The sequence below is a fragment of the Salvelinus fontinalis genome, chromosome 31 (assembly GCF_029448725.1).
Source record: "Salvelinus fontinalis isolate EN_2023a chromosome 31, ASM2944872v1, whole genome shotgun sequence".
NCBI lineage: Eukaryota > Metazoa > Chordata > Actinopteri > Salmoniformes > Salmonidae > Salvelinus > Salvelinus fontinalis.
The window spans coordinates 8,906,031-8,932,228 of record NC_074695.1 but is presented as its reverse complement, the minus strand read 5'-3'; the positions used below and the strand labels follow the sequence as shown (position 1 = coordinate 8,932,228).

General features: G+C 44.4%; 1 protein-coding gene and 2 non-coding genes across 4 annotated transcripts; 1 reads left to right on the top strand and 2 right to left on the bottom strand.

The window, feature by feature from the left end:
- dclre1b (DNA cross-link repair 1B) lies at positions 1-22,985 on the top strand. Of its 2 annotated transcripts, none has more exons than XM_055891205.1 (6): positions 1-109; positions 2,037-2,251; positions 2,675-2,840; positions 6,246-6,428; positions 8,599-8,900; positions 20,214-22,985. In XM_055891205.1, the coding sequence occupies exons 2-6, from the start codon at positions 2,060-2,062 to the stop codon at positions 21,381-21,383; spliced, it is 2,013 nt and encodes a 670-aa protein (XP_055747180.1). In that variant the 5' UTR covers positions 1-109; positions 2,037-2,059; the 3' UTR covers positions 21,384-22,985. The 2 variants fall into 2 exon arrangements, with proteins under 2 accessions (XP_055747180.1, XP_055747181.1); XM_055891206.1 differs by lacking the exon at positions 1-109 and adding an exon at positions 455-1,794.
- On the bottom strand, positions 512-583 carry trnah-gug (transfer RNA histidin (anticodon GUG)). Its single transcript has one exon. It is a non-coding gene; the product is annotated as a tRNA-His (tRNA).
- On the bottom strand, positions 1,138-1,209 carry trnah-gug (transfer RNA histidin (anticodon GUG)). Its single transcript has one exon. It is a non-coding gene; the product is annotated as a tRNA-His (tRNA).
- Positions 22,986-26,198: the final 3,213 nt, after the last annotated feature.

The window sequence follows — 26,198 nt, the reverse complement described above, 5'->3', positions numbered from 1 at the left end:
CGCTCTTTTTTTTCTAAAGGGGGCACGGCGTGTGTCACGTTGCGTGGGACAGTCAGGAACACATTCACAACAATGTGGCAGAATCTTTGGAATTGGAACGAACAGTCCTGTGAGTCCAAGTGTTTACACTCCGTGTTGCTAAATATAATGGAAATACAACACACATGGCAGAATGCAGCGTTCAGTAGCTTGCTATAGCTAACGTTAGTTGTCTTGATTTAGCTATTGTAGCTACCGGTAGCCCATTCTACACTTTGGTAGTAAATGTAATGCACAGGTAGCTGTTGACTAACTAACGTATTCGTTTCATTTGGCAGTTTCTCTTGACTTGTCCATGTCTTGTTAACTAACTAGCTAACGTACGTAGCTGAAGTGATACAGTGTTTGTGTCGTTCTTTGTGCAACGTTCGCTGGTTAGTCAAACTCAAAAGGTCTGAATGTCAAAATGAGTTAGCTCTCAGTTTTTCTAATCAAAAATGAGCCCTTATGCCGTGACATTGTGAATTCGCAATGCCGTGACCCGGATTCGAACCGGGGTTGCTGCGGCCACAACGCAGAGTACTAACCACTATACGATCACGGCGAGCTACCAGGGCCGTGTTTAAAGGAGGGGACTTTGGGCTACTCAAACGTGCACATACTGCTACGTAGTGACGTGTACACGCTAGCTAAGCGGTTTCTCTTTTGTTCTTCAAAAAGTCGTTCACGGATGTTTAGGAACCGGTGTAATGTGCTTGTGTTTGCTAATTAGACAGTTTAATTCAATCAATGGAATTTTGAAAGATTAGGATGAACCGTTTCGGAGTCCGCAGTATGTATGTATGAGATGGGATGGGATGTATAGTCATTATGGACACTAACGTTTTGTGGTTACATTATATAGTATATCTGAAGAATACGTGGATATAATAGTATATGTAACGTTACAGCAATATTTGAATAGGATGGCATTGACTAGAATACAGTGTATATTCATATGAAACGGGTACAAGGCCTGCAGCCACTACGGTGCCAGGGATAAGTAACCGGCTAGTGACAGTGACTAAGTTTAGCTAAACAAGCATTTTTGTTTTAGCCAGACTATAGTCATCTAGGGGGGAAAAAAGAGCCCATTTGCCGTGACATTGTGTATCGCAATGCCGTGACCCGGATTCGAACCGGGGTTGCTGCGGCCACAACGCAGAGTACTAACCACTATACGATCACGGCGAGCTACCAGGGCTATGCGCTCGGAAGGAAGAATTCGATTTTTAACTGAAGCCTGCAGTGACGTGGACAAGCACAGTCATTTCATTTGCTTTGGCTGTGCATGCAAGTATTCACATTGTTAGTTAGTTGTCCAAGCCGTTGTAATATTTCACTCAACGTAATTGATTTAGGTTTGAAATATATATATAATCTGCTACTATGCAAACAGTATAGTTTATTTTCATAGATAACGTTAGCTAGTACTAGCAAAATATTTATTTACATTTTATTTGTTTATTTAATCTCTATTTTATCATGAAGTCATACTGAGACCAATATCTATTTTACAGATGAGCCCTAAATTACCGAAATACACACGTTCAAAATACAAATGAAATGCAAGCAGAAAGAAAAACTGATGAATAAAGATATTCATCAGTAATAAGGTCCTCAATCAGCTTTCTGAATTGACCTACCAAAACATCCAATTGAAGAACCATTAACAACTCAATAGAGACCGAAGGAATTTCCAATTAGCCATCCCTGAGACCAGGCTGTAGTCTTACATGCAGCCTGGGCCAATTGAAGAAAGCCTCTGAATTACCAGTGAGTGATCAACACTATCGAAGTCTTTTGACAGGTCAATTAGAGGGCGGAACAATGTTGCCTTTATCCATACAATTAACACACAATTTACACATTTCATAGCAACACTAGCGAATATATATATATATATATATATATATATATATATATATATATATATATATATATATATACCAATGTTTGTTGTATGCCAAATAGCTATTTTATAGTAGTTTGAATGGCTAACCGTGGCTTTTTCTCAGGAGGATACTCCAGAGCTGTGATAATGAATGGAAAACTCATCCCTCATACTCCACTGGCTGTGGACTTCTGGCAGGTTAGGAAGTGTCCGCATGTCCGCCTGTTCTTCCTGTCCCATATGCACAGTGACCATACCGTGAGCCTGACCTCGACCTGGGCCAACAGACCAATCTACTGTTCACCGGTTACTGCCACGCTGCTCAAACTCAAACTACAGGTGTGACAGACAAAGTATCAATTATATTCTACATTAAACACAAGGCAACAATGAGGAATGTGAATATGGGATAATTGTTTCAACTATTCTTGCTTGCCATGACCAATTCTTGAGCTAGCTATTGAAATATGAATGACTGTATACACCATAGCATCAGTGGAGGCTAGTGAAGGGAGGACGGCTCATAGTAATAGCTGGAATGGAGCGACGGAATGGAGCGACGGAGACCATGTATTTTGTGTATTTGAACCCATTCCACCGATTCCGCTCCAGCCATTACCATGAGCCCGTCCTCCCCAATTAAGGTACCGCCAACCTCCTTTGCGTAGCATCTCCTTTTTATTTGCAAAAGCGTTGATTATCTTTTAGGTGCTCTATACTTCAGTTTGTGATAAGGTCTCCTCTCTTCTTCTCTGTGTTCAGGTCGGAGAGAGATGGATCCATCCTCTGGAGATAGGGGAACCCAACACGTTGCCTCTGGATGATATAGGCAAGGAGAGGTTGACCGTCACTCTCATGGACGCTAACCACTGTCCAGGGGCCGTCATGTTCCTGTTCCAAGGATACTTTGGCACCATACTCTACACTGGTGACTATTCTACACGCCATACTCTACACTGGTGACTATTCTACACGCCATACTCTACACTGGTGACTATTCTACACGCCATACTCTACACTGGTGACTATTCTACACGCCATACTCTAGACTGGTGACTATTCTACACGCCATACTCTAGACTGGTGACTATTCTACACGCCATACTCTACACTGGTGACTATTCTACACGCCATACTCTACACTGGTGACTATTCTACACGCCATACTCTACACTGGTGACTATTCTACACGCCATACTCTACACTGGTGACTATTCTACACGCCATACTCTAGACTGGTGACTATTCTACACGCCATACTCTACACTGGTGACTATTCTACACGCCATACTCTAGACTGGTGACTATTCTACACGCCATACTCTAGACTGGTGACTATTCTACACGCCATACTCTACACTGGTGACTATTCTACATGCCATACTCTAGACTGGTGACTATTCTACACGCCATACTCTACACTGGTGACTATTCTACACGCCATACTCTACACTGGTGACTATTCTACACGCCTTACTCTACACTGGTGACTATTCTACACGCCATACTCTAGACTGGTGACTATTCTACACGCCATACTCTACACTGGTGACTATTCTACACGCCATACTCTACACTGGTGACTATTCTACACGCCATACTCTACCCTGGTGACTATTTTACACGCCATACTCTACACTGGTGACTATTCTACACGCCATACTCTAGACTGGTGACTATTCTACACGCCATACTCTACACTGGTGACTATTCTACACGCCATACTCTACCCTGGTGACTATTTTACACGCCATACTCTACACTGGTGACTATTCTACACGCCATACTCTACACTGGTGACTATTCTACACGCCATACTCTAGACTGGTGACTATTCTACACGCCATACTCTACACTGGTGACTATTCTACACACCATACTCTACACTGGTGACTATTCTACACGCCATACTCTACACTGGTGACTATTCTACACGCCATACTCTACACTGGTGACTATTCTACACGCCATACTCTACACTGTACTTCACAGTCTCTCTCTAACTAGTCAACTTTGGCATTTAGCCAGCCAATGAAGCAACACACAGATTGTACAATATTAGGAGGCAATATACACTATATGTATGTATATATATATATATACAGTGGGGAGAACAAGTATTTGATACACTGCCGATTTTGCAGTGTATCAAATGACAGCATGACAACGACCCAAAACACACAGCCAGGGCAACTAAGGAGTGGCTCCGTAAGAAGCATCTCAAGGTCCTGGTGTGGCCTAGCCAGTCTCCAGACCTGAACCCAATAGAAAATCTTTGGCGGGAGCTGAAAGTCCGTATTGCCCAGCGACAGCCCCGAAACCTGAAGGATCTGGAGAAGCTCTGTATGGAGGAGTGGGCCAAAATCCCTGCTGCAGTGTGTGCAAACCTGGTCAAGAACTACAGGAAACATATGATCTCTGTAATTGCAAACAAAGGTTTCTGTACCAAATATTAAGTTCTGCTTGTCTTGGTCATTGTGGAGAGGTTGGCGTCTGTTTGATTGAGTGTGTGGACAGATGTCTTTTATACAGGTAACGAGTTCAAACAGGTGCAGTTAATACAGGTAATGAGTGGAGAACAGGAGGGCTTCTTAAAGAGAAACAGGTCTGTAAGAGCCGGAATTCTTACTGGTTGGTAGGTGATCAAATACTTATGTCATGCAATAAATTGCAAATTAATTACTTAAAAATCATACAATGTGATTTTCTGGATTTTTGTTTTAGATTCCGTCTCTCACAGTTGAAGTGTACCTATGATAAAAATGACAGACCTCTACATGCTTTGTAAGTAGGAAAACCTGCAAAATCAGCAGTGTTTCAAATACTTGTTCAAATACTTGTTCTCCCCCACTGTATATATATTTATCATAGGCTGCAATAGCTACTAAATAATATTTCCAGTGGCACACTGACTCACCTATTGATGAAGAGGAAGCCATAGGCTACTCACATGGATGGCTGAGAAGCTCCTCTCAAGATGAGCTACATTGAAAAACAGTGCTGCTGTTAGCTCCAAATCAGGACTTGTTGAGAAAAGACGTTTCTATTGGTTCTACAGACAGATTATCGGCAGTAGGCATTTGCTTTCCAAACTGTACGTTTTCCCCGTGATTGTATTTATGAAATCTGCAAAAGGCAAACCGACAGCTGCAACCAAACATAGACATATAATCCAATAGATGGCAGTTCCCTTTTAAGTCAGGACTGGCATTCATTACTAGTGTACCCATGATGTTAACATTCAAATTGTATGAGTAAGAGGTTATAAACCCCTTCTAAGGATTATATGTCTATGGCCACAACTCAACAAGCTGTAGCCCATATTTGACGCACATGCTGCCCAAACTGCAGTCCTCCTGTAGTTGGCGGTTGCAGTGAAAAACTCTTAAATATATTGTGTACAACATATACACTACACTGCTGCTATAACAGCCTCCACTCTTCTGGGAAGGCTTTCCACTAGATTTTGGAATGTTACTGCAGGGAATTGCTTCCATTCAGCCACAAGAGCATTAGTGAGCTCAGGCATTGATGATGGGCGATTAGGCTCGCAGTCGGCGTTCCAATTCATCGCAAAGGTGTTCGACGGGGTTGAGGTCAGGGCTCTGTGCAGGCCAGTCAAGTTCTTCCACACCGATATCGACAAACCATTTCTGTATGTACCTTGCTTTGTGCCACAGGGGCATTGTCATCCTGTACAGGAAAGGCCCTTCCCCAAACTGTTGCCACAAAGTTGGAAGCACAGAATCATCTAGAAGGTCATTGTATGCTGTAGTGTTAAGGCTTCCCTTCACTGTAACTAAGGGGAACAGTTGTTATGCTGACGTTGCTTCCAGGGACAGTCTGGATCTCGGTAGTGAGTGTTGCAACCGAGGACAGACCATTTTTACGCTCTACGCCCTTCAGCACTCGGCGGTCCTGTTCAGTGAGCGCGCGTGGTCTACCATTTCATGGCTGAGCCGTTGTTGCTCCAAGACGTTTCCACTTTACAATAACAGCACACACAGTTGACCGGGGGCAGCTCTAGCAGGGCAGAAATTTGACGAACTGACTTGTTGGAAAGTTGGCATCCTACGATGGTGGCACGTTAAAAGTCACTGAGCTCTTCAGTAAGGCCATTCTACTGCCAATGTTTGTCTATGGAGATCGCATGGCTGTGTGCTTGATTTTTATAGACCTGACAGCAACGGGTATGGCTGAAATAGCTAATTCCACTCATTTTTGAAGTGATGTCCACATACTTTTGTGTGTGTATGTAGTGCCTGAAATGTAATAAAATATGTTGTTTTCTCACCTTAATTCTAAAGAGTATGTACCTTCTCTGTCTTTCCAGGAGATTTTCGCTACACTCCGTCCATGCTGCGTGAGCCGTGTCTAAGGACCAACACCACTATAGATGTCCTGTACCTGGACAACACTAACTGTGACCCCACACGCACCCTGCCCTCCAGACAACGAGCCACTCAGCAGATCAAAGAGATCATCCGTAGCCAGCCCAAGCACAATGTTGTCATTGGTGAGACAGAGGCTTTTAACTGTTCATGTGTAGGTTGTCTGTGAACTGTAGCTGTGTGTGTGTAGGTATGATACTGCTCGTCTTGCCTTGCTACAAGTCCCGGTAGCTCTCCGTTTCTCGTATAGTGGTTAGTGCGCTGGCGTTGCGGTCGCTGAAACTCTGAAATCGTTAGCTGGCTGTAATCAAACTGTATCCAAAAAAGACTAACTATTCATCTGTGTTTTAACTTGAAACGGGCATTTAGCCAGCTCCCTCTGACAGTGACCGCACGCTTGAGTATCTCCTTATATTTCCCCATCAGTCCTGGTAGCTCGCCGTGATCGTGTAGTGGTTAGTAGTCTGCGTTGTGGCCGCAGCAACCCCCGTTCGAATCGAATTAGTCTAGAAATGCTATGATAGATTCATTCCCTAAACTTGAATCTCGCGCTCCACCTGCGCATGTCGGCCTTTGAAGTCGTCCATGTTGGGACTTGATAACGTGCCTATTTCACGTTGCACTGTGTGTGCCGTTCCACAAGTAAATTGAGACCATTTATAATGAGTTTGAGTAGTGGTTGACGTTGTATATGCCGTTCCACAGACCTTTAAACCTAATATTGCAGTGATAATTAATGGTTGGGGTAATTTTTGTTGGTTTTTGCTGTTCTCCAAATAGTATTTTAGAGTTTTTTTTTAAATTGTCTAGAAATGCAGTAAATGAGCTTCAATTTACAAAAAAGGCCCCACTTTGCCATATCCTGTTAATCTGAACTGACCCCCCATATCCTGTTAATCTGAACTGACCCCCCATATCCTGTTAATCTGAACTGACCCCCCCATATCCTGTTAATCTGAACTGACCCCCCATACTCTAGGTTAATCTGAACTGACCCCCCCATATCCTGTTAATCTGAACTGACCCCCCATACTCTAGGTTTATCTGAACTGACCCCCCCCCCCCCCCCCCCATATCCTGTTAATCTGAACTGACCCCCCATACTCTAGGTTTATCTGAACTGACCCCCCCCCCCCCATATCCTGTTAATCTGAACTGACCCCGCCATATCCTGTTAATCTGAACTGACCCCCCATACTCTAGGTTTATCTGAACTGACCCCCCCCCCCCCCCCCATATCCTGTTAATCTGAACTGACCCCCCATATCCTGTTAATCTGAACTGACCCCCCCATACTCTAGGTTTATCTGAACTGACCCCCCCATACTCTAGGTTTATCTGAACTGACCCCCCATATCCTGTTTATCTGAACTGACCCCCCCATATCCTGTTAATCTGAACTGACCCCCCATACTCTAGGTTTATCTGAACTGACCCCCCCCCCCCCCCCCATATCCTGTTAATCTGAACTGACCCCCCATATCCTGTTAATCTGAACTGACCCCCCCATACTCTAGGTTAATCTGAACTGACCCCCCTTACTCTAGGTTTATCTGAACTGACCCCCCATACTCTAGATTAATCTGAACTGACCCCCCCATATCCTAGGTTTATCTGAACTGACCCCCCATACTCTAGGTTTATCTGAACTGACCCCCCATATCCTGTTAATCTGAACTGACCCCCCATATCCTGTTAATCTGAACTGACCCCCCCATACTCTAGGTTTATCTGAACTGACCCCCCCCATATCCTGTTTATCTGAACTGACCCCCCCATATCCTGTTTATCTGAACTGACCCCCCCATATCCTGTTTATCTGAACTGACCCCCCCATATCCTGTTAATCTGAACTGACCCCCCCCATACTCTAGGTTTATCTGAACTGACCCCCCCATATCCTGTTTATCTGAACTGACCCCCCATATCCTGTTTATCTGAACTGACCCCCCCATATCCTGTTAATCTGAACTGACCCCCCCATATCCTGTTTATCTGAACTGACCCCCCATACTCTAGGTTAATCTGAACTGACCCCCCATACTCTAGGTTTATCTGAACTGACCCCCCATACTCTAGGTTTTTATCTAAACTGACCCCCCCATACTCTAGGTTTATCTAAACTGACCCCCACTATACTCTAGGTTTATCTGAACTGACCCCACTATACTCCAGGTTTATCTGAACTGACCCCACTATACTCTAGGTTTATCTGAACTGAACCCACTCCTGGTGGTATAGAGATGCAGTAGATCATGTTGTAATTGTATGTCTATGTCTGTGTGTTGTCTGCAGGCCTCTACACTCTGGGTAAGGAGTCTCTATTGGTACAGTTGGCCATGGAGTTTAAGACCTGGATTGAAGTGTCCATCGAGAGGCTAAAGACTCTCAGAGCCCTGGAGCTACCAGATGTCTTCACCACTGAGCCAGGGGCGGGTCGGATCAGGGCCGTGGACCAGTCAGAGATCCGCTCCACCAACCTCCTCCGTTGGAACAGGGAACACCCCACCCTGGCCATCCTGCCCACCAGCAGACCCCTGGTCTCCTTCCATCCTAACATCCACGTGGTGCCTTACTCTGACCACTCCTCTTACCAGGTAGGTGTTAAGTTCATGTTTTAAGTATCCCTATACTTCTGTTATTACGGGGCTATCACACAGTCAAGAGTGCGCCTGCGCAGGGAGTCTTGTTGTTGATGGACCTAGTCTGGAGTGGAATGGCTACCTTGTAGTGTGTTCGTATAGTTAACTCTGTTAAACTGGAAGCTTGTCGTTGTGTCATTTCGAGTTAACATTGGTAGCAGAGGATGGCTAATAACTACAATGTGTCACCTCGCTTCGAAGAGAAGAGGTCGTACGAAAGTTTTGGAAATTAACTTGCAATCTGGACACAGGTTACTGATCTGGACGTGAAAATGCAAGCACTTCGGTGGTATTATCGCTCGAGGGAAGAGCGAGAGATACAGCACTGGAAATATCCCTGGAGGATTTGAACAAGATTGACGGTATGGTGAATTTGATCAGAGCACTGGATTCTGTGTTTCTTAAAGAAGAGAAAGACCGTGTCTACGAGGCATATTCAAACTTTGACAGTGTTACGAGAGATATTTCGGTTGCAATGGCGGACTACATCATTGATTTCGAACAGAGGTACAATAGAATGCGCAAATACGACATGGTTCTCCCGGATGCAGTGTTAGATTTCAAGTTGCTAGATACTGTCTGTCTAGATGGTAGAGACATGGTTCTCCTGGATGCAGTGTTAGATTTCAAGTTGTTAGATACTGTCTGTCTAGATGGTAGAGACATGGTTCTCCTGGATGCAGTTAGATTTCAAGTTGCTAGATACTGTCTGTCTAGATGGTAGAGACATGGTTCTCCTGGATGCAGTGTTAGATTTCAAGTTGCTAGATACTGTCTGTCTAGATGGTAGAGACATGGTTCTCCTGCAGTGTTAGATTTCAAGTTGTTAGATACTGCTTGTCTAGATGGTAGAGACATGGTTCTCCTGGATGCAGTGTTAGATTTCAAGTTGTTAGATACTGTCTGTCTAGATGGTAGAGACATGGTTCTCCTGGATGCAGTGTTAGATTTCAAGTTGTTAGATACTGTCTGTCTAGATGGTAGAGACATGGTTCTCCTGGATGCAGTGTTAGATTTCAAGTTGCTAGACACTGTCTGTCTAGATGGTAGAGACATGGTTCTCCTGCAGTATTAGATTTCAAGTTGCTAGATACTGTCTGTCTGGATGGTAGGGACATGGTTCTCCTGGATGCAGTGTTAGATTTCAAGTTGTTAGATACTGTCTGTCTGGATGGTAGGGACATGGTTCTCCTGCAGTGTTAGATTTCAAGTTGCTAGATACTGTCTGTCTGGATGGTAGGGACATGGTTCTCCTGGATGCAGTGTTAGATTTCAAGTTGTTAGATACTGTCTGTCTGGATGGTAGGGACATGGTTCTCCTGGATGCAGTGTTAGATTTCAAGTTGTTAGATACTGTCTGTCTGGATGGTAGGGACATGGTTCTCCTGCAGTGTTAGATTTCAAGTTGCTAGATACTGTCTGTCTGGATGGTAGGGACATGGTTCTCCTGGATGCAGTGTTAGATTTCAAGTTGTTAGATACTGTCTGTCTGGATGGTAGGGACATGGTTCTCCTGGAGTGTTAGATTTCAAGTTGCTAGATACTGTCTGTCTAGATGGTAGAGACATGGTTCTCCTGCAGTGTTGGCTTTCAAGTTGCTAGATACTGCCTGTCTAGATGGTAGGGAGCAACAGTTGGCTTTGACTGCTTGTACTGTGCTGACTTTTGCATCAATGAAGTCGGCACTAAAAATAATTTTGAGTGAAAAGACATCTGTCGTGCCAATAACAGATGGAATGCAAGTGAGTGACGCAGCATATTACACCGAGCAGCACAGAAAAGGCGCCAACAAGTCACGTTCTCAAGACAACCAGAAGAGGGCGCCATTTCCCGGCACAAATCCACTGGACAAATATGGAAGGAGATCAACATGTGCTATTTGTCAAAGCACCACTGGGTTAAAGACTGTCCTCATAAAGATGAACAAGTTAAACTAACGGAGGAAAATGTAAACACAGAGATAGGGCAGAGTAACATTACACTGTTTTCAAATGAATCTGCTTCTGATACTGAGATTTTAATAGTTGAATCCTTAGGATCTGCTGTGATTGATACTGCATGTACACGGACAGTGTGTGGTGCAAAATGGCTTGATAGCTATGTCAGTGAACTAAATATGAAAGAAGTACAAAATATGATTGACACACCAAGCAACAGAGCTTTCAAATTTGGAGATGGGAGAATTGTTCATTCTACCAAGAGAGTTAAGATACCAGCAACAATTGGTCAGACAAAGTGTCACATTGAAACAGAGGTGGTCCCTACAGATATCCCCTTACTATTAAGCAAAGCTTCCCTCAAGAAGGCAGAGGCTGTACTAGACATAAAAAATGACACGGCAGTGATGTTTAAACAACCAGTGACTCTTGAACTTACTACCTCAGGCCACTATTGTGTAAACATTTTAGACAAAGACATCACACAGAGTCCGTGCAAAAATGAAATTCTGACTGACACAGAGCAGATGGAGATCCTGACAGTCACAGAGAACATGGAGATTCTGACAGTCACAGAGAACATGGAGATTCTGACAGTCACAGAGAACATGGAGATTCTGACAGTCACAGAGAACATGGAGATTCTGACAGTCACAGAGAACATGAAGATTCTGACAGTCACAGAGAACATGGAGATTCTGACAGTCACAGAGAACATGGAGATTCTGACAGTCACAGAGAACATGGAGATTCTGACAGTCACAGAGAACATGGAGATTCTGACAGTCACAGAGAACATGGAGATTCTGACAGTCACAGAGAACATGGAGATTCTGACAGTCACAGAGAACATGGAGATTCTGACAGTCACAGAGAACATGGAGATTCTGACAGTCACAGAGAACATGGAGATTCTGACAGTCACAGAGAACATGGAGATTCTGACAGTCACAGAGAACATGGAGATTCTGACAGTCACAGAGAACATGGAGATTCTGACAGTCACAGAGAACATGGAGATTCTGACAGTCACAGAGAACATGGAGATTCTGACAGTCACAGAGAACATGGAGATTCTGACAGTCACAGAGAACATGGAGATTCTGACAGTCACAGAGAACATGAACACAAAAGACAAACACAAAGTATTGTTAAAGCTTTACAAACAGTTTGGACATGATACAGTTGACAGACTTCAGAAGTTACTCAGCAGTTCAGGGAATAATGATGATGAGAAGTACGAGTCTGGAGACAAAGTGTACTACAAACGAGTTGACTGTCAAGAGTGGAAAGGACCGGGAGTAGTCATTGGTCAAGATGGTGTGGTGATATTTGTGAGGCACGGAGGCATCCTTGTCAGGGTGCATCACTCAAGATTGCGGAAAGTAAATGATCAACAAGATAGAGGGGCTGTTGCTGAGAATCAGTCTCCTAATGAAAATGACAAAAAGGACACAGTAACAGACACAAACCTACCAGATGTCACATCCAATGATATGGATACTGAAACAGGAAATGGAGCAGAGACCTTCAACCATGCCACAGGTAATACTGTTGAGCGTTCAAATGAGGAAAACATTCAACAACAGCCATATGTGTGAAGAGAACATGGTTGTTCCAATCTGAAAACTGGACAAACTGTTAAATACATGGACAGAGAAAGTAGTATTCCACATACAGCAACCGTCATTGGACGAGCAGGAAAAGCCAAAGTAAAACACAAAAACTGGTACAACTTGCAGTACTCTGAACCAGCTACACTTTCTGGTACAACACGGTCAGCTGACCTGTCACTTGTAGATCATATCAGAATTGAACCAATGGAAAATCGAGAAAAACAGAATGACATTCAAAATGATGATGTACTTGAAACCAAAGGACGTGTCATTTGACTCAGCTAAGCTAGATGAGCTCAGTAATTGGAGGAAAAATGGAGTGTTTGAGGAAGTCAAAGACATTGTCCAAAAATGTGTCTCAACAAGGTGGGTGTGTACCCTTAAAGAATCCTTAACTGGAATAGTGCCCAAAGCACGTCTAGTGGCTAGAGGTTTTGAGGAGCTGGCTGCTAAAGAACTCCCAAAAGACTCACCGACATGCGCCTCAGAGTCACTCAGATTGCTGATGTCAGTGATCTGCCAGTTAATTCCATAGACATCAAATCTGCATTTTTGCAGGGAACAGAGCTGTCAAGGGACATTCACATCCGACCTCCGCCTGAAGCTAAAAGCGAAGGAACACTGTGGAAACTAAAAAAGTGTGTGTATGGACTGGCAGATGGATCACTCTACTGGTACAACAAAGTCAAGGCAACAATGCTGAATACAGGTGGGAAAATGTCACAAGTGGATCCTGCAGTCTTCTATTGGCTTGATCAAGACTGCAATGTGACTGGAGTACTTGCCTGTCATGTTGATGACTTTATCTGGGCTGGCTCACAGACCTTTGCTTCAACTGTGATTCCACACGTCAAAGCTGTTTTCCCGGTCGGCCGTGAGGAGCATGATCATTTTTGTTATGTTGGCATAGAGTTTATTACAGTTGATGGAACAATACTGATGCAACAGGAGAGCTATAGAATCTTCAACCCATCCACATGGATTCTTCAAGAGCCGTACAAAGGAATTCCCCTCTATGTGGAATTGAAGCTGGTCAATTGAGGTCAAATATAGGACACATTTTATGGGTTGCTAGACAGAGTAGACCTGATGTAATGTTTGATGTTTGCAACTTGGCATCTAACACAAAACACGCCACTGTACAAACCATTCATGAGGCAAACAAAGTTGTTTGTAAACTGAAATCACAACAAGTGACTTTAAAGTTTCAGCATGTTGGAAAAGATGACTCTTTGAAACTAGTTGTCTTCAGTGATGCTTCGCTGGGGAACCTTACAGATGGAGGCACACAAGGTGGACATCTAATCGTGTTAATGGGTGAAGGAGGAAGATTCTCACCTATCTGTTGGCAGTCAAAAAGGATCAGAAGGGTTGTCCGGAGCAAACTTGCTGGAGAAACACTTGCTCTTGCGGATGGAATTGACAATGCTATCTTTCTTGCAACTCTGTTCTCAGAGCTTACCACTGGTGAGACAAAACGGCACTTTCTACCTGTAGTTTGTGTCACTGACAACTACTCATTAGTTGATGCTGTGAAGTCAACCAAGTCTGTCACAGAGAAAAGACTTCGAGATTAGCAGCATCAAGGATTCCAGCGGATTCTGTGGTCGACAACAAAGGAACAGCTTGCTGACTGTCTGACTAAAAAAGGAGCATCCGGTCTTGTGCTCCTACAGGCTCTCGCTCCTACAGGCTCTCAGTAATGGAAAGTGGCAGCTTGAGTAATACAAATAAAAACTGTCACACAACCCATTTGTAATGGGGGATCTTGAATAATACTTGGACATTTAATTATGTTGTTGATGTTATATTTGTCTTTAAAGAAAAGGGGGAGATTGTTAAGTTCATGTTTTAAGTATCCCTATACTTCTGTTATTACGGGGCTATCACACAGGCAAGAGTGCGCCTGCGCAGGGAGTCTTGTTGTTGATGGACCTAGCCTGGAGTGGAATGGCTACCTTGTAGTGTGTTCATATAGTATAGTAAACTTTGTTAAACTGGAACCTTGTCGCTGTGTCATTTTGAGTTAACAGTAGGGATGAGTTCAACATGGACCACTCCTCTTATCAGGTAGGGATGAGTTCAACATGGACCACTCCTCTTACCAGGTAGGGATGAGTTCAACACGGACCACTCCTCTTACCAGGTAGGGATGAGTTCAACATGGACCACTCCTCTTACCAGGTAGGGATGAGTTCAACATGGACCACTCCTCTTACCAGGTAGGGATGAGTTCAACACGGACCACTCCTCTTACCAGGTAGGGATGAGTTCAACATGGACCACTCCTCTTACCAGGTAGGGATGAGTTCAACATGGACCACTCCTCTTACCAGGTAGGGATGAGTTCAACACGGACCACTCCTCTTACCAGGTAGGGATGAGTTCAACATGGACCACTCCTCTTACCAGGTAGGGATGAGTTCAACACGGACCACTCCTCTTACCAGGTAGGGATGAGTTCAACACGGACCACTCCTCTTACCAGGTAGGGATGAGTTCAACACGGACCACTCCTCCTACCAGGTAGGGATGAGTTCAACACGGACCACTCCTCCTACCAGGTAGGGATGAGTTCAACACGGACCACTCCTCTTACCAGGTAGGGATGAGTTCAACACGGACCACTCCTCTTACCAGGTAGGGATGAGTTCAACACGGACCACTCCTCTTACCAGGTAGGGATGAGTTCAACACGGACCACTCCTCTTACCAGGTAGGGATGAGTTCAACACGGACCACTCCTCTTACCAGGTAGGGATGAGTTCAACACGGACCACTCCTCTTACCAGGTAGGGATGAGTTCAACATTGTAGTAAAATAATAAGTAACTGCTGAACACACGATTTCACCTCTGCACATTATAACATTATCATTACTGTACATTTTTCGGTATGACAGCTTTTGAAAAAGGTGCTGTAATTTTTGTACAACCTAAGTGAAGGAGTCCCGACTAGTCCAGCTGGCCATGGAGTGTAAGAACCCGTCCCAAAATTACAGCACCAAAAGTTGTCATACCGAAACTATGACAACAGATGAGGTCAAATCGTGTATTCACTAGTTATCGTCATTTTTCATACAGTGTTGAACTCTACACCAGGTAGCCTAGTGGTTAGAGTGTAGGGGCGGCAGGTAGCCTAGTGGTTAGAGTGTAGGGGCGGCAGGTAGCCTAGTGGTTAGAGTGTAGGGGCGGCAGGTAGCCTAGTGGTTAGAGTGTAGGGGCGACAGGTAGCCTAGTGGTTAGAGTGTAGGGGCGGCAGGTAGCCTAGTGGTTAGAGTGTAGGGGCGGCAGGTAGCCTAGTGGTTAGAGTGTAGGGGCGACAGGTAGCCTAGTGGTTAGAGTGTAGGGGCGGCAGGTAGCCTAGTGGTTAGAGTGTAGGGGCGACAGGTAGCCTAGTGGTTAGAGTGTAGTGGCGACAGGTAGCCTAGTGGTTAGAGCGTTGAACTTGTAACCGAAAGGTTGCAAGATCGAATCCCTGAGTTGACAAGGTAAAAATCTGTCGTTCTCCCCCTGAACAAGGCAGTTAACCCACTGTTCCTAGGCCGTCATTGAAAATAAGAATTTGTTCTTAACTGATTTGCCTAGTTAAATAAAGGTAAGATTAAATAATTCACCAAGTATATTTACATTTACTCTGAACTCTACTTGGTGACATGTTTCAACACCAAATCGGTTGATTTGTCATGTGCACAGGTGGTGTTCACAGTACAATGAAAACATTCTTTAAAAAGGGTACTGCTGAGATTTTAACTCTGTATCTCCTGTTTACTAGACAGGCGCGTTAACTAACTAAGCCACAAAGCCAGGTAGTCTAATCTGAGTTGGAACGACCCATAGAGTACGAGCCTTACTCCTGCTTCTGTAGCGTGAGGCACCTGGACGTTGACGTGCGCCCCCTGGACGTTGACGTGCGCCCCCTGGACGTTGACGTGCGCCCCCTGGACGTTGACGTGCGCCCCCTGGACGTTGACGTGCGCCCCCTGGACGTTGACGTGCGCCCCCTGGACGTTGACGTGCGCCCCCTGGACGTTGACGTGCGCCCCCTGGACGTTGAAGGATGTACTTTAAGGAGGAGTTCAACACAAATTATTTTTTTTAAATAATCAATCAGTTGATGGTTACTATGGTTACTCATTGATATAAAGATGCCCTCCAGCTATTTTGGAACTTTACCTGTTGAAAACGATATTTAAAGTAGAAGTAATGTAATTTACAAGGGTAAAATAAGAGAAAAATAGTATAATTTTTTTATTTTTTATTTTATAACTGCAAATTTAAAGCTGAGATCCACTGGCTGCTCCAGGTTTATTTGTTATTGTTTTGAGGAGATCAGCGGTGTGGTAAATAACTATCGCTGCACACTCTGCTGTTCTTTCACACCAGCACAATCAAATCACATGTTATTGGTCACATACACACGTTTAGCAGATGTTAATGCGGGTGTAGTGAAATGCTTGTGTTTCTAGCTCCAACAGTGTAGTAGTATCTAACAATTCGCAACAATACACACACATCTACAATGTAAAATAATGGAATTAAGAAATATTAGGATGATTGTTATGTGATTGGATGTATAATCATTATGGACCGTAACGTTTTGTGGATACAATATATAGTATATCTGAAGAATACGTGGATATAATAGTATATGTAACGTTACAGCAATAGTTGAATAGGATTTATATGAAACGGGTACAACAATATGTAAATATTATTACATTGACCAGTGGTCCATGTACATAGGGCAGCAGCCTCTAAGGTGCAGGGATGAGTGGGTGGTAGCCGGCTAGTGACAGTGACTAAGTTCAGGGCAGGGTACTGCTGCGCCTTCTTCACCACACTGTCTGTGTGGGTGGAAGGTTTCAGATTGTCAGTGATGTGTACTCCGAGGAAGTTGAAGCTTTTTACCTTCTCCACTGTGGATCCGTCAATGTGGATAGGGGCGTGCTTCTTCTGCTGTTTCCTTTATGTCCACGATTAGCTCCTTTTGTTTTGTTGATGTTGAGGGAGAGGTTATTTTCCTGGCACCTCTCTGCCTGGGCCCTCACCTCCTCCCTGTTGGCTGTCTCATCGTCGTTGGTAATCAGGCCTACCACTGTGGTGTTGTCTACAAACTTGATGATTGAGTTGGAGGCGTGCATGGCCACGCAGTCGTGGGTGAACAGGGAAGTAAAGGAGGGGGCTGAGCACGCACCCTTGTGGGACCCCTGTGTTCAGGATCAGTGTAGTGGAAGTGTTGTTGCCTACCTTCACCATCTGGGGGGGGTGGTCTGTCAGAAAGTCCAGGACCCAGTTGCACAGGGAGGGGTTCAGACCCTGGGCCCCGGGCTTAATGATGAGCTTGGAGGGTACTATGGTGTTGAAGGCTGAGCTGTAGTCAATGAACAGATGGGATAGGGCAGTGTACAGTGCGATGGCGTACACTTTGTGCCATGCAATGAGGATACCTGGACGACCTACTGAAATGTGCTATGTAACGTGAGGATACCTGGACGACCTACTGAAATGTGCTATGTAACGCGAGGATACCTAGACGACCTACTGAAATGTGCTATGTAACGTGAGGATACCTGGACGACCTACTGAAATGTGCTATGTAACGTGAGGATACCTGGACGACCTACTGAAATGTGCTATGTAACGTGAGGATACCTGGACGACCTACTGAAATGTGCTATGCAACGTGAGGATACCTGAACGACCTACTGAAATGTGCTATGTAACGTGAGGATACCTAGACGACCTACTGAAATGTGCTATGTAACGCGAGGATACCTAGACGACCTACTGAAATGTGCTATGTAACGTGAGGATACCTGAACGACCTACTGAAATGTGCTATGTAACGTGAGGATACCTTGACGACCTACTGAAATGTGCTATGTAACGTGAGGATACCTGGACGACCTACTGAAATGTGCTATGTAACGTGAGGATACCTGGAAGACCTACTGAAATGTGCTATGTAACGCGAGGATACCTAGACGACCTACTGAAATGTGCTATGTAACGTGAGGATACCTGGACGACCTACTGAAATGTGCTATGTAACGTGAGGATACCTGAACGACCTACTGAAATGTGCTATGTAACGTGAGGATACCTGAACGACCTACTGAAATGTGCTATGTAACGTGAATGAGGTGAAAAGGAGCCTGGAGTACCACTTTCATGTTTTTAGTTTTTTTTAGTTTCTTAACTAATAAATGAGTTTCCCATTTTAAAAATAATATAGTAAGACTTTTGTCAAATATAGCATACTTGACAAACGCTTACTTCCATCAAACCAAAATCAAAGTTTTTGTCATATGCACAGAATACTGCATAGTGTACACGGAACAATGAAATGCTTCAAGGCACGGCTGAGATTTGAACTCAGGAGTTCCTGTTTACGGCACGTTAACCAGCTAAGCCACAGTACCAGTACTCACCAGTTAACATAATAGAATTCACAAGGTGCAATTTCAAGATGTGGTTGTGCATCAGCAGTCACTTAATTATCCCATGTCAGCTCCATTTTGTTTTAGATTGGTAGGTCCGTCTAGCGGCCAGCTATATAAACTTGTAGTGAGCATGGTCGAATTACCGACCTGGGTGGGGCCCATTTGATAATCTGTTATCATGTTTAAAACTGCAAACATTTGCCTCCACGCTATGGCAAAATGTGGAGAATTGCAGTAAATTAGCTGTAAAACATGTTTCTCTCAGCTGCATGGCAAAATGTGTAGAATTGCATAAAATTTGTTATAAAATTGCTAATTCTTCTCTACGCCACATTGCAAAATGTGTAGAATTGCAGTAAATAAACTTTAAAGCAGATTTTCTCGGTCTTCGCTGTCACGAGGAGGCCCCTCATGATGAGTTCTGTGTTGTTGTGGCCCCCCCACCCCCATCAGAGGCCCCTCGTGATGAGTTCTGTTGTTGTGGCCCCCCCACCCCCATCAGAGGCCCCTCGTGATGAGTTCTGTGTTGTTGTGGCCCCCCCACCCCCATCAGAGGCCCCTCATGATGAGTTCTGTGTTGTTGTGGCCCCCCCACCCCCATCAGAGGCCCCTCGTGATGAGTTCTGTGTTGTTGTGGCCCCCCCACCCCCATCAGAGGCCCCTCGTGATGAGTTCTGTGTTGTTGTGGCCCCCCCACCCCCATCAGAGGCCCCTCGTGATGAGTTCTGTGTTGTTGTGGCCCCCCCACCCCCATCAGAGGCCCCTCGTGATGAGTTCTGTGTTGTTGTGGCCCCCCCACCCCCATCAGAGGCCCCTCATGATGAGTTCTGTGTTGTTGTGGCCCCCCCACCCCCATCAGAGACCCCTCATGATGAGTTCTGTGTTGTTGTGGCCCCCCCACCCCCATCAAAGCTGCCCATCCATGGATTACACAGTCAAGTTTTAATTCATTCAAAAATAACCCTTATGCTATGACATTGCAATGCCTTGACCCAGATTCAAACTAGGGTTTCTGCGGCCACAATGCAGAGTATCGACCACTATACGATCACAACAAGCTACCAGGATTGTACACTTGTGGAATATATTAGGTTTAATAGCTCAAGCCTGCAGTGGTTTAACCTTTGTATGGCTCTGCATGCAAGGAGCGTTCCAAGACCATTTAAGATATTAAACTGGTTCTGTCTTGATATCCCATAGAGAAACTAGTGTACAGACACCCTTGATTTAATTTAAATGTATTTATGTAACTCATCCCTCTTTCCTACCAGGAACTGGAGGACTTTGTCTCGGCCCTGCAGCCCACCACCCTGGTCCCCATCGTGGGCAGACTTACCTCTGGCATCCCCTCCTTCTCTGCCCTGCTGCCTAGGAGAAAACGCCACGAAGTCCTGGTTCCCGAGTCAGTCCGGCGCTACATGAAGGGCCGGCCCGAGTTGCCGGTTCAAGACCCTGGGCAGTCCAGCTTCCTGGGTTACAGTAACCTGCTGCGGAGGCCTATCCGACCCCCTCCACCCAGAGGGGTGGTGTTTGAGTCCCCCCCTAAGGCCCCCTCCAGAGACTCCAGACCTGGGTCGGTGGTGGACGAAGCCTGGGAGACAGGGTCCATGGAGCATCCTCATCAGGAGGAAGAGATGGACACTGAGTTGGATGCAGATAAAGATGGAGAAGATTCAGACTGTATACTGATGGATCTGAGTAAAGACCACAGCCCTAACAAAGACACATGGCCCAACCCCAGCCTGACCAGAGACCCCAGCCCCAGCCTGACCAGAGACCCCAGCCTGACCAGAGACCCCAGCCCCAGCCTGACCAGAGACCCCAGCCTGACCAGAGACCCCAGCCTGACCAGAGACCCCAGCCCCAGCCTGACCAGAGACCCCAGCCCCAGCCTGACCAGAGACCCCAGCCTGACCAGAGACAGAGCCCCATGGAGCCTGAATCTGGTCCACAGGGTCTCCGAGAACCTGGATTTGGAGGAGAGTGTCCCTTTCAGTCAATTCACCCAGAGTAACTTCACACTCATGGAGGTCCTGAGAAACACTGCCATTTCACTGAGGCCCAGAGCTGTGAGAGAGGAGACCCATCCTCAGTATTTGCCTCGTGACAATGACAATATGGCCGCCTCAAACTGTAACTTAAACGCAGTACCAGTTAACATAAGCAGTTCCCACAATGGACATCCAGACCAGGAGATAGAACATCTTCCATTACCTCTTCTAAGCCTGAGCCCCTGTTCCAGTGACAGTACATGTGGGAACACTAGTGACCCCACTGAAACGCATACACAACCTGAACCTACAGAAGACTGTGAGACGTCTCTTCTGCTGTCCCTCCCTTTCTCTGAGGAGGACGTGTCTGTCTCTGGTTGCTATAGGAACATGCTTGTTGACCGGAGCTTTTTGGGAAAGTTCAGCCTCTCTCCTTCAGATTTGGAGTAGGGTGAAGTTGCCCGAGCCTAGACACTGATCTCGGGTCAGTTTTTCAATTTCCCCCCACTAATGGCTAAGGGTATGATTGGGAGAGGTGAAGCTGATCCTAGATCTGTACCTAGGGGGAGCCTTCCAGTGAGGGAATAGAAGTCTTCAGTTCCACTCTGCTGTGGAGAGGGACCTTAGCTGCTGACGCCAGACAGAGGACAATGTGAATACTAACATGTCAACCTTCTTTCCTCCACATTCCTTAAGAAAACTTGTACTGTTGTTTTTTTTTTTTTTTTTGCTATGTCAGATGGAGATTTTCCATGTAAATTTGTTTTTGGGTTCAGGACTGCGCTTAATCTGTGTCTGGGGAAACTGGCCCGTTATATTTGACTTTTAAGTGAAGTGCATATTTCACTGTGTCATTTAATTTCTGACATGATTGGTGTTTATACAGGTGCAGTATTTACTCAGCTCTCACCTACTCTGTTATGGCTAGGTTGTATGTTGCATGGATTCATGTCATTTCCCGTAATGTGCCACAGTGTCTGAACCATGTTTTAAATGTGACTCATTGGTGAAAGGCTACATCCTGTAGTCCATGTGTTCTATGCCTTTTAACGCTTTTCACAGTTCACTATTGATTATATATATATATATATCATATATACACTGAGTATACCCAAACATTAGGAACACTTTCCCCCCGACTGGTGTCAAGCTCCCTGCCATCCAGGACCTATATGTCAGACAGAGGAAGGCCTGAAAAACTGCCAAAGATTCCAGCCACCAAAGGCCATAGACTGTTCATTCTGGTACCGTCCGGCAAACGGTCCTGGTGCATCGGCTCCCATACCAACAGGCGCTGAGACAGCTTCTACCCCCAAGCCATTAGACTGTTAAATAGTTAATTAAATGGTTACCTGGACTATCTGCACTGACCTTATCTTGTACTGACTCAATGCACACTCACAAGACTATATATACTGAGTGTACAAAACATTAGGAACACCTTCCTAATATTGAGTTGCACCCCCTTTATGCCCTCAGAACAGCCTCAATTCATCGGGGCATGGACTCTACAAGGTGTCGAAAGCGTTCCACAGGGATGCTGGCCCATGTTGACTCCAATGCTTCCCACAGTTGTGTCAAGTTGGCTGGATGTCCTTTGGGTGGTGGACCATTCTTGATACACACGGAAACTGTTGAGCATGAAAATCCCAGAAGCATTGTAGTTCTCGACACAAACAGATGTGCCTGGTACCTACTACCATACCCAGTTCAAAGACACTTAAATGTTTTGTCTTGCCCATTCACCCTCTGACAGGCATGCATACACAATCCATGTCTCAATTGTCTCGAGGCTTAAAAATCCTTCTTTAACACGTCTTCTCCCCTTCATCTACACTGAAGTGGATTTAACAAGTGACATCAATAAGGGATCATAGCTTTCACCTGGTCAGTCTGTCATGGAAAGAGCAGGTGTTCCTAATGTTTTGTACACTCAGTTTACTGTTGATTAAAATGTTACCTATCTCACAGTCACTGTTCATTTAAAAAAGTATTGCTACCATGGAATTGAAATATATGGAGAAATATATGTAAAATAAAGTTTAAAATGTTGATGTTGGCATTTAATTGCTGTTTGTGGCTGCTGTACAAAGTTACTCAGTCAAATACTGTAGTTTCCGTGGCTGATTGGAAGCTTCTCGCAATAGCTTGTAATTACAACATTTGGCCAGAAGGAGGCAGTAGATTGCCGATAGATTTAATATGTTCTGGTGTTTCCCATAGAGAATGATAGAGGACTCCAACATTGACTCTAGCTAATTGAAGATGAATAGGGTTCAGATGGAGTTTCCATGGGTAATTATATAAAGTGAATATGTTTTTGATATCTAATCTAAATTCTAGTTCATACCTACTACCTACAGTATGTTTTTTTTTTTTTTTTTTTTTCACCTTTATTTAACCAGGTAGGCGTTGAGAACAAGTTCTCATTTGCAACTGCGGCCTGGCCAAGATAAAGCAAAGCAGTGCAACACAAACAACAACACAGAGTTACAGAAATAAACAAACCTTCTACCTCAGTTACACATAAACAAACCTTCTACCTCAGTTATATATATATAAACAAACCTTCTACCTCAGTTATATATATATATATATAAACAAACCTTCTACCTCAGTTACACAAGTATAACCTTCTACCTGAGTTACACATAAACAAACCAACCTCAGTTACACATAAACAAACCTTCTACCTCAGTTACACGTAAACAAACCTACCTCAGTTACACATAAACAAACCTTCTACCTCAGTTACACATAAACAAACCAACCTCAGTTACACAAACAAACCTTCTACCTCAGTTACACATAAACAAACCTTCTACCTCAGTTACACAAGTATAACCTTCTACCTCAGTTACACAAGTATAACCTTCTACCTCAGTTACACGTAAACAAACCTTCTACCTCAGTTACACATAAACAAACCTTCTACCTCAGTTACACATAAACAAACCTTCTACCTCAGTTACACATAAACAAACATTCTACCTCAGTTACACAAACAAACCTTCTACCTCAGTTACACATAAACAAACCTTCTACCTCAGTTACACAAGTATAACCTTCTACCTCAGTTACACAAGTATAACCTTCTACCTCAGTTACACGTAAACAAACCTTCTACCTCAGTTACACGTAAACAAACCTTCTACCTCAGTTACACATAAACAAACCTTCTACCTCAGTTACACATAAACAAACCTTCTACCTCGGTTACACATAAACAAACCAACCTCAGTTACACATAAACAAACCTTCTACCTCAGTTACACATAAACAAACCTTCTACCTCAGTTACACATAAACAAACCTTCTACCTCGGTTACACATAAACAAACCTTCTACCTCAGTTACACGTAAACAAACCTACCTCAGTTACACATAAACAAACCTTCTACCTCAGTTACACATAAACAAACCTTCTACCTCAGTTACACAAGTATAACCTTCTACCTCAGTTACACATAAACAAACCTTCTACCTCAGTTACACATAAACAAACCTACCTCAGTTACACATAAACAAACCTTCTACCTCAGTTACACATAAACAAACCTTCTACCTCAGTTACACAAGTATAACCTTCTACCTCAGTTACACATAAACAAACCTACCTCAGTTACACATAAACAAACCTACCTCAGTTACACATAAACAAACCTTCTACCTCAGTTACACATAAACAAACCTTCTACCTCAGTTACACATAAACAAACATTCTACCTCAGTTACACGTAAGTATAACCTTTTACCTCGGTTACAAGAGCTGATGATAATCTCATCTGAGATGTGACACTAGTGGTGATGGATGTACAGGGTTATGAGACGGGGGTTGGGTTCCACCTCCATCCATATACTGATGCAAACCTGGGATCAAAATCGTTTGTCTTTTTCTTTCAACTAATCTCTGTATCTGTATGTAATGTACCTGAAAGGAAACAAAAACTATTTGAGCCCCGGTCTGTTACACTACAGAGCTGTGGCTCTTATCTCATCCACAGCAGGTTTACCATAGAGTGCTATTTGGGATGCAGGCTATGCTTCTCTGTGCCCATTCCATTGCCCCAGGGCGCCACACAGAGAGAAGCTCATCCTCCAACCGCTAATGGAACATGTGACCTTTGACTTTTACACTGTCAGCTGCACTGAGCAAGAGGGGTTGGGCTGGTAGAGGAGCCAGGAAGAGGTGGACTGGAGAATTAGAACCAGATTCAGAGAGACCGGGAAATAATAGGTATTCTGTGTGTCTCTATGGATTTTAAATGTATGATCATTATTTATTACACAATGTGTTTATTATGCTATATAAATGGTTGAGATGCTGACAAATGTGCTCCAATTGGCAGGATGAGGCGTACTGGAGAGCAGGAACCAGAGAGGTGCCAGGGAGAAACAGGTATCTGCTGTATATCTCTCTCTGGACGTATAGGGGGAAATTATGATTCATTTATTATGGAATATTTACATGTTGGTCCTTTTAGGCACTGAGCAAGAGGACCTGGTTAGGAGGAGGGGGTGAACTGAGGAAGTGAGACCAGAGAGACCAGGAAGGAACTGTTATACTGTATGTCTCCAAGGATGTATAAGGAAAACTATCATCATTTATTGTCTGATATGAATACGATATTCTTACCAAGCCGCTCTATACCTACTATATACTTTAGTTGACTTTCTGTTGGTGTCTGTATGAATCATATCATTGAGAACAACATATGGTCCTAGGCTCTCGGGAAGACTGTACCAAGTACTGTATACAGTATCTTCCATTCATTCTGTCATCTGTGGGATTCAACTGTCAGAGAACTGACAAGCTGAGGCTGGCTAGAGCTGTCTTCCTTCTGCCTTCCCAATCCCAGTTCCACTAATCTAGACAGCTTCACATCTCTACTGTATTGATTATATACAGTCTACAGTCTTTTCAATTTTCCTTTCATTCTCTGGGATTCAAATGCCATCAGGGAAATGACCAACTGAAGCTAGATTGTCTTCCTCCTGCCTTCCTTCTCTCTTCCTCCTGCCAACTTCTCTCGTCCTCCTGCCTTCCTCCTGCTTTTCTTCTCTCTTCCTCCTGCCTTCCTCTGCTTTCCTTCTCTCTTCCTCCTGCCTTCCTCCTGCTTTTCTTCTCTCTTCCTCCTGCCTTCCTCTGCCTTCCTTCTCTCATCCTCCTGCCTTCTTTCTCTCTTCCTCCTGCCTTCCTTCTCTCTTCCTCCTGCCTTCCTCTGCTTTCCTTCTCTCTTCCTCCTGCCAACTTCTCTCTTCCTC

What these genes read in the sequence shown, in the direction of transcription:
- dclre1b (XM_055891205.1), top strand. Translation starts at nt 2,060, where the DNA reads ATGAATGGAAAACTCATCCCTCATACTCCACTGGCTGTGGACTTCTGG. An exon ending in CAAGCACAATGTTGTCATTG is followed by an intron (nt 6,429 to 8,598) that starts GTGAGACAGAGG and finishes TGTTGTCTGCAG; the next exon opens with GCCTCTACACTCTGGGTAAG. An exon ending in CTGACCACTCCTCTTACCAG is followed by an intron (nt 8,901 to 20,213) that starts GTAGGTGTTAAG and finishes CTTTCCTACCAG; the next exon opens with GAACTGGAGGACTTTGTCTC.